General features: G+C 46.8%; 1 protein-coding gene across 1 annotated transcript in view; it reads left to right on the top strand.

Moving 5' to 3' along the window:
- The window catches only part of PPM1H (protein phosphatase, Mg2+/Mn2+ dependent 1H), a gene marked incomplete at its 5' end in the record, with an annotated part of 269728 nt that overhangs the window by 177474 nt on the left and 78925 nt on the right, over nt 1–13329 (top strand). Inside the window, one exon of the mRNA XM_079714727.1 lies at nt 9192–9276. Within this exon, the coding sequence (XP_079570853.1) occupies nt 9192–9276 (85 nt within the window). The remainder of the gene's footprint in view (nt 1–9191; nt 9277–13329) is intronic.

Genomic DNA, 13329 nt, shown 5'->3' with positions numbered 1-13329 from the left:
GGCTTGCTGGAAACTATTAACTGCCTCTCAAGTCCAGCAGCCTGGCGATTTTGAAGTTCTTTTCCATTTCAGCTCTGCAGAGAGATTCTACCTTTATTGTTAAGCTTGGAGATTTTCATATATATATGAATATATATAATGTTTACAAGTGAAGATTTATATGTGGAGATTTTTATACATAAATATATCTATATTGTATATAATCTACATCTATAACTATAAATCTATGTATATAAGGGATATATGTGTATATATATTAATTTTTCCCCATTCTTTGTGCCACTTGGACCTTTTATTGCGGCTGAAAACCTATATGCTCATTAACTGTCCTTATACCAAGTTTACATGGTACCTCTTTGCAAAATCATTTGTGAATTTTAGTATTTTGTTTGGTCTTCAGGCCACAGTTTTTACCTTGAGGAGGCAGGAGGGCTGACAGGTGGTCTGCTCTGAAGTGCACTGGGCAGAGCACGGGCTTTTAAGCTTCCTGAGGCTCACAGAAAGGAAGTGCTGGCTGGAGTTCTCCTGCATTTGTCCTCTATCATTCTCCAGACTTCCTCTTCCTCTTCCAACTTCAACGTGTTGCTCCTTTGCTTGAATCTGAAGCTTTCTTTTTTTTTTTTTTTTTTTTTTTTTTTGCGGTATGCGGGCCTCTCACTGCTGTGGCCTCTCCTGTTGCGGAGCACAGGCTCCGGACGCGCAGGCTCAGCAGCCATGGCTCACGGGCCCAGCCGCTCTGCGGCGTGTGGGGTCTTCCCGGACCGGGGCACGAACCCGTGTCCCCTGCATCGGCAGGCGGACTCTCAACCACTGCGCCACCAGGGAAGCCCTGAAGCTTTCTTGATAGTCACAGCCGATGACGTAAGAGCGGTGCAGCGCACCAAGACAACATCATCTCATTTCACTGAAGGCTAGAAAGGAGGGTGTGTGAATGAGCCTCTACTATTCAAAGCTAGAAGCATCCTGGGGCTAGGGAGGACTTTCTGAAACACTCCAAGAGGGTGTTGTACACAGTGAGACTATTCCAGAGTGTAGCCGTGAACATAAGCTACAGCACATTGCCCACAACACTCACCAGTATATGTTGAGTTCTGCTTGCCCTGGAAAGAGGAAGATGTCTTCCAAGCAGTAGGAAGTGTAGCTGGCTGTTTGCTCCTTCCTGCTCCACTGACTTCCAGCGGTGATCTCTAAGGGGAAGTGCCTCTCCCATCCCATGGCCACATCCAAACCCCTGGGTTGCTGCCTCGGCCTTGAACTCTGGACGTCGTGTGGTTCTAGGCAGCCCACAGGCATTGGATGCAGTCATTGAGGTGAGGCAGCGGGGGATGTTTTGTTTTGTTTTCGCTTTATCAAAGTGTCACTGATTTAACACACTGAAAATTTCCCTGTGGCCAATGAAAAACCATTACAAGGATGCATACTGTCAGTGCCTAAGAGGCATAGTTTCAGGTTCTTAGGTCCTCAGAGAAACGTGTGTGTCAGAGTAGTTCAGAATGCCCAGGCTGTGGCAGGAGGGGGAGGATTACATATGTCCAGACCCTTGTGTGCGCCTAAAATAAATGGGATCTAACCATCCAGCGGAGGGGCTGATGAATCCTTGAGTCATCCCATTCACTCTTCATTCAGAACGTCTTTCTGTCGTTTTCATTTGTGAGCGTGGTCGGCAGTTCTGCACCTACTTCTGTGGGTCTCCTCTTAGAACACAAGTGATAGAAGAAGGTACAGACATTTTTGGTCTTAACCAGTTCTCATTTTTATAACAAAATTCTGCCACTGGCTTCTTAGTTAGTGGCTTCTGGTGCAGCTACAGGAGAGTTTTGCAGTCACACCTGAGCTCTGAGAGACGTTTGGACCCCAGGAAGAATTCTGTGGTCACTTAATGCTTGGGTCCCACAGGGTTCACGAAGACTGGTCGTGCTACAAAGATGAATTCGCATTTAGTAGGATTCCGGGCCTTTTGTGAATATGTGGCCAAATCTGGGCAAATAAATTCCTCTTCAGAATTTCCAAAAGGAATGGTTCACGATTCCTGTAAGTCAAATGATACAAAGATATGTAAAGGAAAATTAACTTTCTCTCCCACTTCCGTGCCTTTCTCCCTACTCATTCAAACATAATTTATATTATCAGACAGCCAGGTGGCCAGGTGGCCAGTTAGTACAGTGACAGCCTTATTCACTCTCTGATAGTGCAGGCAAGAGGCAAAGAGAAAGCAAAGTGTTCCGTTTTCCCCACACAAGGGCACGGGGCCAGGGTCAGGTGATGACATGCAGCAGGGCAGGAGGGATCTTCTCGGTGTTGAGGAGCTCTGAACAAAAGGCTGTGCCTTTGGACCAGGGGATGGGGGTGGGATGGCAGGTAGGTGGTGGAAAAGGGGAAGGACTAGGAGTGGAAAAGTACTGAGTCAGAGTGGGGAAAAGTATCTTAGCCAAGACTCCTGGTGGAGATGCCTAGGCTGGGTAGGCAGAAAAGTATGTAAATGTGACCCATGGTGAGGGTGGGGAGAGGGAGCCCTGGCCTGCAGCTCCCCTCAGAGACTGCAGAGCCCTGGCTGGGCACCAGGGATGGGGAGGGCAGCTTCCTGGCAGGCCTGCCCAGTAGAGCCTTTGCAGAGCCTGAAGGAGCACACATAGGATTTTGGCCTGGAATCAGATACTTCATGTATATAGGGTATCTATATATAGTTTTTGTTTTTATAAAAATGGGATTATTCCCCATATTACTCTGCAACGTGCTTTTCTTAGCAATACATCATGGGTACCTGCAGGTTTCAAAACAGACTTAACTTTTTAAGTGACTGTATAACGTATTATAGATTACACAGCAATCCATTCAACAATTCTCCCTTTTGATAAACATTCATACTGTTTCCAGTCTTTGCCACAACAAGTAATGTCAAATATGAGTTGTTGACTTGTAACGAACCTTTTATTTCTTTAGGATATATTCGCCACAGTAGGGTGGCTGAACCACTTTTTTATGTAGTTACAATTTTAAGAGATTTAAGAAATATAACAGTCTATGTTCCCTTTAATTATGACTTTTTCCCCCTCACCCTATGAGAACTATTATATATTGTTAATGTTCTCAGCAGATGTTTGCCAATCTGATGAGCAAAAATTACATTACTTTTACTTTAATTTGCCTCTTCCTGGACCAGTGAGGTAGAGCTTCTTTTCATGTGTTTATTGAACATTTGCATTTTCCCTTCAGGTCAGTTACCTAATCACGTCTTTTATTGTTTTTTTTTCTTTTGCTTGTTTGTCAGATGCCTTTGGAAAGTATCACTCCTGCTCTGAGACGGGATTTAACAGGAGTTAGTGTGACCTCCTTAAGAGAAAGTGTAAAATTGAGAGAATATCTGAAATGAGCATCCTGTTTGGCCCTTTATTTTTCTCTTGACCAGTTTACGTTTTGAACAGCTTGGGGAACAAAAAGTACATCTTTTTGACTCCAAATTGTGACATTCAAGGATATAAGTAGCAGAATTTTCTAGCACCTGTTCTCTGAACTCAAATTTCTCATCAGTTAGGAATAAATTGCCCTTATCCTGTCATGTGCCTCACATGGGAGGGAGGGTTTAAAAACTATCAGTGTCTTTGCTTTACCTCCTCTTTTCCCATCCTTGCAGTTGACTCACAAAAACACATTAAACCTTATTATTCGCCATGTTACAAATACTGCTCCGTCTATTAGACTGGGTAAGAAATTAAAGCATGTATATTTCAGTTAGTCTCTGTAAATGAAAGGCTAGCCTTCACTTTGCAGAATATGCTTAGGAAGCACCCCCTCTGTATGGTGTGGGATGCCAGGTGGGAAGTGGTTGCTAGTTGATGAAATCACCCAACCCCTGGTGACTCCCTCACCTAGTCTCTGGCCAGACACTGAGTAGGTGAATGAAATGTCATCCTGACCACAGTCGTATCCACAGGTCTGGACCTGAAGCCCCAGAAGAAAGGTCAGGGCATGTGCCTAACTCTCCTTGACACTCGCTGCTATATAGCTTTTTTTTCCCCATTTAGTAAAAACATTTCATAAAATAATGAAGTAGAAGATATGAAGTCTATAAGGATCCTATGATGAGAGGATGTAGCTTTAAAGGCATTTCTCTACTTTATTGGTTGTTTAGTACAGGATTTGTCAGCCTTCACATGCACTCTGTTCCCTTTGAAACCCCTTCCTCTCACTGCCCTACTCCAGATTGGAGACCAGCTCTCTGACAAATTGATCCCTAGATCAGAGGGATGAAAGAGAGAAAGATCAAAAGGAAGCCGGGAATCGCATAGGAAGAGGCATCATGATGCAGGGACGGGAAAGTTTGGCTGCCAGACTTGCTGTCACTCTTTAATCCACGGGTCTCTCATAAAGGAAAACCTTGGTAGTTCAAACAGAAGTGAAGACTGTTCTGTACATAAGTGGATTTAGATCTAATGATCTATTTATGAAAGTAATTAGGTAGGGTTACCCCAGCAGTGGACATTGGAGTTGAATGCTGATACCTCGTTGTGTACGAATTTGAAATGAAAAAACAGAGTAAACATAGTGATGGCTGCATTCTCCCTCCCCTGCCCACTAAGGACGGGGGCCCTGCCTAGTTTTCCCTTATCTTTTGAGTCACTTTTCAGTGTTGATTCAGCCAGAACAACATCCTTTTAGGTCCATTGTCTTTTTGTAAAACCAATGAAAAGGCATGTGGATTTTTGAGGGCTCAGGCTGTAGACAGTTAGACAGTTACAGATCACGTTATTAAGAAAAGTCTTATTTGGGGCCTTCGCTTCTGGACACGTCTGTTCATCCACCGAAATCCAGTTCACTCTTCATGCATTTTAGTCGCTTATCCCTCAGCAAATAGTTATTGCATGTCTGTCACAGGCCACACACTGAGTGCTGGAGATTCAGAAACCAGGGCTTAGGCTCTGCCCAGAAGACATCCTCAGGTAGTTAGAGACAGCCACAGAGGCCAGCCATCTCAGTGAGACTGGTAAGGGCTGTGGCACACCAGGCACGTGACCCCACGGGGTCACAGAGAAGGGGCATCGAAGGTAGACCAGGAGGGCATTCTCCTGGGCTGACCCTCAGAGAGGAATCAGCTGGCCAGAGGAAGGGAGAGGCAGGGCGCAAGGAACAGCAAGTGTGAGACTGAAACCAGAAATATAGGCAAAACCCAGATGATGAAGGAAAGTGGAAATGCTGGGAAGGCGCCTAGGCGCTTGCCGTCGGGGATCTGACGTGATGTGAGTAATGCTTTGAAATCATCTTGGTGACCCTGGGAAGCAGAGCTCCTGAGTCAGGCAGACAAGCTCGGATGCGGCCTGAACCCAGGCACTGACAGAAGAAACCAAGGAAAGGGACGGATTCTCATGCTCCTGAGGCGATAAACTCTACAGGGTTGCTGCCTGTTTGGATGTGTAGAGGGAGAAAAGTGAGATGGCTTCTGGAATATCCCCCCACCGCCCCCCGTGGAAAGGGATGCTGTTCCCTGAGACAGGGACTGCTGGAAGGACAGATTTGGGGGTGTGGTGGGGCAGGATCATTAAGTCTGAAGCACGTCGAGCCTGAGATGCCAGTGAGTATCCAAGTGAATATTTGTTGGCAGTTGGCTGTTCCAGGCTGGAGCACAGCAGAGACGTGTGGGCTGGAAAGGATATTTGGAATCATCGGCATATGTCATGGTTGAAGCCATCGATTCATCCAGTAAATATTAAGGGCGCACAGTCAGGGCCCGCTTCATGGGGTTGTGACCTGTGCGGGCTGCCACATTTGCCTTCATGTTCTGCTGTCACAGTCTTGAAATTCTCATTAATTTTTTTTTTGCGGTACGCGGTCCTCTCACTGCTGTGGCCTCTCCCATTGCGGAGCACAGGCTCCGACGTGCAGGCTCAGCGGCCGTGGCTCACGGGCCCAGCCGCTCCGCGGCATGTGGGATCTTCCCGGACCAGGGCACGAACCCGCGTCCCCTGCATCGGCAGGCGGACTCTCAACCACTGTGCCACCAGGGAAGCCCTCTCATTAATTTTTGAACAAGAGGGCCTGCATTTTTATTTGGCCCGGACCCTAGAAATTCTGTAGCCAGTACTGCTTGTAACTGCCTGGCTCTGTGCACAGTAGTGGGGCCTCAGCGTGAGCAGGACGGACATGGTTCTCGCCTTAGGAGCTTACAGGCCAGCTCGGAAGGCGGACAGTTAAGCAATGAGTAACAAAACAGGATGTGTTCCATATTGCGAGCACCAGGCTAACAGAGCATGTAGGCGAGGCCTCTAAACCAAATCTTGGGGGTTACAGGGTTGGGAAGCGAGTGCCCAGGGAGGGGGTAGAGAGACGGAATGGCAGCCCACAACCCCAGAGGAGTCTGAGAGGAGTGTCCTGGGAGGTCGGAGGGAGGCCAGGAGAAGCAGTGCCCCAGAAGCTGGGGTCGGGAGGGACCAGCAAATGCTGCCTAGGAAGGTGGGAATGAGGTCATGGTCAGGGGGTGTAGCAGCAAAGAGGCCATTTGGGGACTGGTGAGAGCAGTCAGGTAGAGAGAGGGGCAAGAAGAGAATTTACCTGTGTTTAAGGGATCGGTGGGAGGTGAGGAAGCAGAGCCCCTGAATGTACATTAACGTGTAATGAACGTGTAAAGCTTGGTTTAGGAGGAAAGAAAGGGGAAAAGACCCTGAAAGTGGGTTTCAGATTAGGAGAGTATTGTTTGTTTGGCTTTCATTTCGGTTTCTGTTTTGTTTGATTTTAAACACAAAGTGTTTTGAGTGTGGTAGCAAAGCCAGTAGAGAGAGAGGTTAGGAATACAGAGGGAATAACTGATGTAGGGAAGACTCCAGGGTTGGAAGTGATGGATGGACTCACCTGGTCAGGAGAAGAGGAAAAGATGGCTGAGGGAGCAGGTGCGATTCCAGGCGCAGGCCCCCCTCGGCTCTGTGACCTCCACCCGACTCTCCTTGTGTAAGCGAACACCGCTGCCTCCCTAGTTGTGCTCTCTTCCTCCCTCAGACTCAAGGCAAAGCTTCTCCTAAGTTCTCTCATCTGTTCTTATATTCAATGAATATTCATGGGGCCCCTGCTAGGTGACAGGCAAGATACCAAGCATCTGGAATATGAGAGTGAACAAAACAGACCAGGCCCCTGACCTCCTGACACTTAGGTCCTGGAGGAGGCTCTTGCATGGTCTGGTTGGCTGCTCCCCACAGGCCCACGCTGCCTGACACCACATCTTCCACCGTCCCTTCCTTCCTCCTCTTACCGCGATCTTTTACTTCCCTCCTGGATACCCACCTTTCTTAGTCTGAGCCTGGAAGCTGGAATTCAAGGGCCATGTAGGAAAAGGGAGGGAAAAGAATTAAGACTAGCTTTTAGCAAAATTTTGAAACAGAAGGTTGCTGTGGGAATTTACTGCATAATGCCTTTTGCTCTAGTGCCCCACATTCTCTGGGCCATTCTTGCTACTTTAAGATTAGGCCCTAACCTTGACCTTCCTGACCCATCCTGTCAAGTTCTCCAAGTTTCTCCAGCCTCTATCAAAACCTCTACTCTTATTACAGTTATTCTCAGCTGATAAGTAGGACAAAGACAATTTCAGTTAACTCACACTGATTTGTGAATGGTGGATATCACCTTTCTTGGGGTTGGGGGAGGTGGGTTGCATTTTACAAGTGACTCTGGGTTTATCAGAAGGAATCTTTAATCTGTCCTATTTTCAGCGACATAATAAAAGAAGTGATACGAGTATTACAGCAAGAGCCACCCTCTTCCCAGGGTCAGCCCCCGCACAACTTTTCCATTTTCTTACAGCTTCCACCATTTTTCTCCTAGATCCATAAATTCTTTAATGCCCCCAAGATTTTTATTGTCATCTCCTCCCTTGCCTGCCCCCCTCCACTAGTTTCTATGACAGCAGCAACTGGGCATGGATGGTGAGGGGTTAGCAGGGGAGGGGGTCGAGCAGCTGCAGCCATTTATAGGGATTGTTGCCAAGTCAGGGACTGCCTGCCTCTGCGGTGGGAGGGAGGGGTGCCCGGGGCTTCTTGGCACAAAAAATGCAGCCTCCCCATGTCAGTGAGGCATCCACCCAGAGCTGAGCTCATTGATGGTATTCCCCGTGCTTGTGGCTCTTCACAGAGAAGTGTGCTGGGTCCCCAGGTCTCTGGCTCCCTGATACCAGGAGCTTTGTGTTTCGAATAGAATGCAGCTCCCCTAGCCACTTGGATTTGTTGTAGAAATGACAGCGTTCCGCCGCAACTGATCGATAGCTGGCACGCGGCTGCAGGGACCACTGCGGAACAAGGTCTGAGCACAGGAGGCTCCACCGAGAACAGGCTTAGGGAAGGTTGCGGCACAGTTATCAATCCGGCAACTCCTCTTTTAGACATCTGCTTTGGGGAACTCTGTTCTCTCAGAAGTCCCGGAGTCGGCAGTAGCTGTTGGGCACATTTTGGAGAGTATGCGAATTTCCTGAGCTTTAAGATGAGATAAGAGTGGTTTTCCTGGACCCAGGATATTACCCTAGAAACTCAGGAGCCTAGGTCCGGTGTTCTTAGATTTTAACGTGCCTCTGAATTCCCTGGGCATCTTACAACAATGCAGATTCCAATACAGGAAGTCTGCGGTGGAACCCGAGAGTCTGCATTTCTAACAAGCTGCTGGCTCACAGGGACTTTGAGTGACGAGGATCTGGAGCTGCACTGTCTACTACACTAGCCCGCTTGTGACTGCTTAACTTAAAGCTAAATGAATTAAAATTAAATAAAATTAAAAATTCAGTTTCTCAGCTTGCACTCACCATGATTCAAATGCTCAGTACCCAAATGGGGCTGGTTGCTGCCATATTGGGCTGCACAGATTAAAACACAAGTTTTAATGATCACAGGCAGTCCCACTGGAGAGCACTAGTCTAGAGTGAGCCTCTGGGCATCATTCATTGATTCATTCATCTATTCACTGACCATCTATTATGTGCCAAGTATTATGCTTGGTGCTGGGCATGAAACTAGCAGAAGAAGTAAACATGAGCTAATGAGAATGTCATGCTCTTAAAGATACTTAAAATGGTGGTGAGTTGGTAACACTGAGCTTTGCTGTGCAGGTCAGAGGAAAAATTATCCTTTGAGAGTTTCAGGTGTATTCTGAACTAAGCTATGGAGTTATGACAGAATCGAGGTACTTATGAGATTGGCTGCTGACATGCATTTTCACCATTTCAGGGCCATAATCATCAGAAATGGAGAAATCATCCCCATGTCTTCGGAATTCACCCCTGAGACTGAGCGCCAGCGACTTCAATACCTGGTAAGAGTCACGTAGGTCTGGCAGAGTGCCGCAGCGTCAGGGATGGCGTCGGAGCTGTTTTGGAGGAACATGTTGCTATTGACCTGGGAGCGGCCACAGCAGTAAAGCGACATATGGCGTTAACACCCCCCATACACACCTCCTGGATCACACATCCTGGCTGCGTGTGTGACGACACACTCCACCTCCGTGAATTTATTATTGTGGCTGGTTTTCTTCCATCTGTGACCGATCAAAGACATGGCATGCTCTGTTTCCTTTAATGGCTTGGTATGTACAATACGAAATGTGGTGCTAAAGAATGCTGATACGTTTTCCCCAGGCCTGCCACTCACTTTAACTCAACCAGAGGGTTCAGACGAGTCTGAATCTCATGTGAGCAGGGTGGCAGCCCCCAGAGTCTGATGACACACCATGACTTCCTGCTTCGATATGAAGTCTCAGGGGCCCTTTGGGAGAAATGCAGGTGTCCGAAAATCTGTGTCTACCCTGAAAATAAATTCTCCATGTTAGATCTCCCTCCTTGGAGTGAAATTATGAGAGGGCTCTAGGAGGGCTGTTTGGTTTTTCAGATCTTGAGAATTTTTGCTTCTTTGAAAATTTGAGCTTTCTGAAAAACAGTATATTCCCTGCCCTCACATTCCAGGGGTAGGGTGTTAGGCTTAGGCTTTCAGTTCTGCAACGATGATGATCATACAGGATTGCTTTGCAGTGGGCATCTTTCGGCACTAGCTGTGAATAGTAGCTCTGTGGATGAAATGTTCTCTTGCCAACTGGCTTTCTTTTTAGACGATAAGGCTAAGATAGTGACCGTCTGCTCTTAGGAAAGAACTGACCCAGCCTACTACAAAAGGACTTCGCTCAGGTCTCTGAACTCCAGCATGTGGGAACAGTCAGGATTTGATGACTTCGGTTGATTTAGCAAGAAGTTGTGCACTTCCCTCAATTCCCTTGACTGTGTTGTGTTGGTTTTACTGAGTAGCTAAGCTGTGTTGCTTTTGGTACTTACCTGGTCCATAAGACAACAGGAATCCAAAGCCAAGGTAAAAATGTTTCTTCACTCTTTGACTACTGTTATTTTCCAACCTATCTGTTGCTATTTTCAAGCAGATAAACTTGAAGCCCCTCCGGGGGCCCAGATGTTAGAGCCTTTCATTTTCCTTGGCCATCCAGGCAGGGGGAAGGGACCGGCAGCAGCCGGCAGGACCTCATCCTGCCCCCATCCTTAGTCACCAGCTGGGTAGCTTTGTTGCAAGTCTCTTAACCTTTCCAGACCTTGGTCTGTCACTTACAGAGTAGAGAGCTAGACCAGAGGGCCACCGAGGACCTCAGAGCTGCGAGGGTCCCTTCCAAGTCGAGTTCATAAAAGCCGGCCTCCCTGCCACCGGGCTGGCTCTCTCCAGTCCATCTTCCACAAAGCTCCGCCACGTGATCATCACATAGATCTTGTCACTCTCTTCCCTAAAAACCTCTGGCTCCCCACAGTGTACAGAAGGCAGACCCAGAATTGGGCTTCCCGCCCACCTCTCCAGCATCATCTTTTCATTGCCCTCACCAGGGACACAGTGCATCCCGGGCTGCAGCCACGGAGAACCGTCTTCCATTTCCAGGACACACCGTGTTCTCTCCGATCTCCATGCCTTTGGAAATACGCTCTTCCTGGAGAGCCCTTCCCTTTGTCTCTGCCGGGAAAACTCCTCCTCATACTTTGAGACCCCAAAAGAAATGTCACTTCCTCTAGGACGTGTCCCCTACCCCTCGCAGGGGGCCAGTCCCTGGTGCTCACACAGTGCCCTGTGGAAGCCCACAGCGTGGCCGTCAGCGTGTGGTATTGTATTGCTTTTTCCAAGTTCCGTGTTCCCTTCCAGACTGAGTCCCGGAGGGCAGGCCCCTTACCTTAGGGACCTCACGTTGTCAGTACCTAGCACAGAGCTCATATTGAATCAAGGTGTGTTGACCAAAGGGGCCAGTGTTTGTATTGATGTCTGGGTCATTACCACACGGCACCTCCCCTGCTTCTCCTGAAACCACTCACAGCGGCACCAGGCCTTTGCCTCCCATGCCTCAGCCCCTCCCTGTCCCATCACCTCCGTGACCCTTAGTAAAAACCATTTCCTGTTTTCCTGCTAAAGGCGATGAGTAATAGCAGATCCACTTTTTTATTTTGAAATACTTTCACATTTTCACGTGGCAAGAATGATACCAAGAGCTTAAAACATTAACTTTTAAGGAGGGAGGGGAATGCTGACATTGTTCAGACTCAGATTCCAGTATCAGTGGTCTGTTTTGGGACGGTTGGAATAAGATGCATGTGGCTTCAGAGCTCAGCCTTGTCACGTGACTGTGTCTGTGATTTCTACAAGGCCCTTCACTGATCCCCAGCTTCACTGTCAGTAATGGGCACAGAAAACCCCAGAAGGCAGGTGCAAAGATGAAATGAAGTAATATATGTGGAAGTTTTTGTGGCGCATAATACTCATTTGGTTATTGTGGGATGAATCAAAGTCTTGCCACTTCAAATTCTACTGGCCTTTACACCTCAGTGATATTGTCCCTTTATGTTTATTTAAGAATCACTCCTAATGGTCCTAAAATTAATGTGTATTTTGGTGTTACTCTTGCACAATCAATGGACACTATTAGCCCCCAGAACAGAGTCTTAATATCTGAATTTCTAAAAAAGTGAGAACACCGTCCCCATTCTTTGTCATCCTTACTCCTAAACTGTATACGCTTCTTTATATGGAAATTATACCTAAAATTTTTCTCCTCAGACAACAGGAGTGTAAATGACCAAAACATAAAATATCCTGGTTGTCCAACTTCCTATTCCATCAGGAATCTAGGAATGTGTGCTTTGGAATGAAGAAATCCAGTCATAATATTCACATGATCTGTGATGTGAATCTTTGTGGTGAAGTATTTGCGAGCATTAGGGGACTGGTAGCATAAAATAACCTTGTGGTGAAATCTTTATGTAATGGATTTCAGAGAATTGGGAGGTTTATAGCATAAAATCTTGAAAGTAATATCAATTATGAGAGGAAAACACAGTGTGATGTGGGCTTCTCTCAGCCCAGCCCAAGCAAGAGCAGTGTGACCTCAAGTCTCTTACACAATGTCTCTGAATCTCCTTTCCTCCTGAGTGAAATGTGTAGGAATACTTCCCTTGAAATATTCATTAAATGTTCTGAGGTCATAGTGAAAAGTAATCTCATGATAACATAAAATACAATATGTATCTTATAATTTTAGGTGCATCTAATCCAACCAGTTCATTTTGGGGGAACATCAGTTCCCTTGAACTAATTGAGAACCACTTTTGTGCAGTGAGAGCTGTTGTATCCTTTACATAATCTAGATGAATTAGTACGTCACCAGAAAGTTAACAATGTATTCCTTATTCTTAGGTCAGATCAAATTTCATTTTCATGATGTCTGTCTGAAGAAACATTGATGATAGAATCATGAAAACTTCCAGGTCCCTAGAGACTTGGTTTGAGCAGATGACTGCAGTCCCAGGGCTGTTTGACTTGTAGAAATGGTTAATGATTTTCTTAGAGGTGGGGAGGGTTCGGAGCCCTTTGTACATGAATCGTTTTGATCCACGTCGAACAGGAATGTTCTTGGTATGCACAGTCCAGACGTTCGGGGATTACAGAACTGGAAGCAGATTACAAGATGATGGATGTGGCAGGCACATTAATTTTGTTTGGTCTTGCATCCTGACCTCAGAGGGCCCTTCAGACAGCTCTCTGGGTAATGTGAACTTTGTTCTGTAGATTCTTTGGCTGGGTGATTAATCAGGCAGGCTTGAGGTTTTGACTTGTTCACATGGAATGTGGCAGGTGTGCGATGGAGGGGTCAGGGGCCATGCACTTCTGCCCCAGCAGTCAGGGAGAGTTGATGATCCTACGAGTCACGACTAAGCCTTGCTTTCTTTCTCGCTGGGCTTTATTTTTTTTTTTTAACGTTTCCAGGGTGATTGAAATAAAATATTAAAGGGGGTCCACCAAGCTGGACAGAATGTTTTGATGGAGTCAATGCCCAAAT

The sequence above is a fragment of the Hyperoodon ampullatus genome (genome assembly GCF_949752795.1).
Source record: "Hyperoodon ampullatus genome assembly, chromosome: 11".
NCBI lineage: Eukaryota > Metazoa > Chordata > Mammalia > Artiodactyla > Ziphiidae > Hyperoodon > Hyperoodon ampullatus.
Note: the sequence above shows the minus strand (reverse complement) of the source record. Positions and strands in the feature narration are given on the sequence as shown.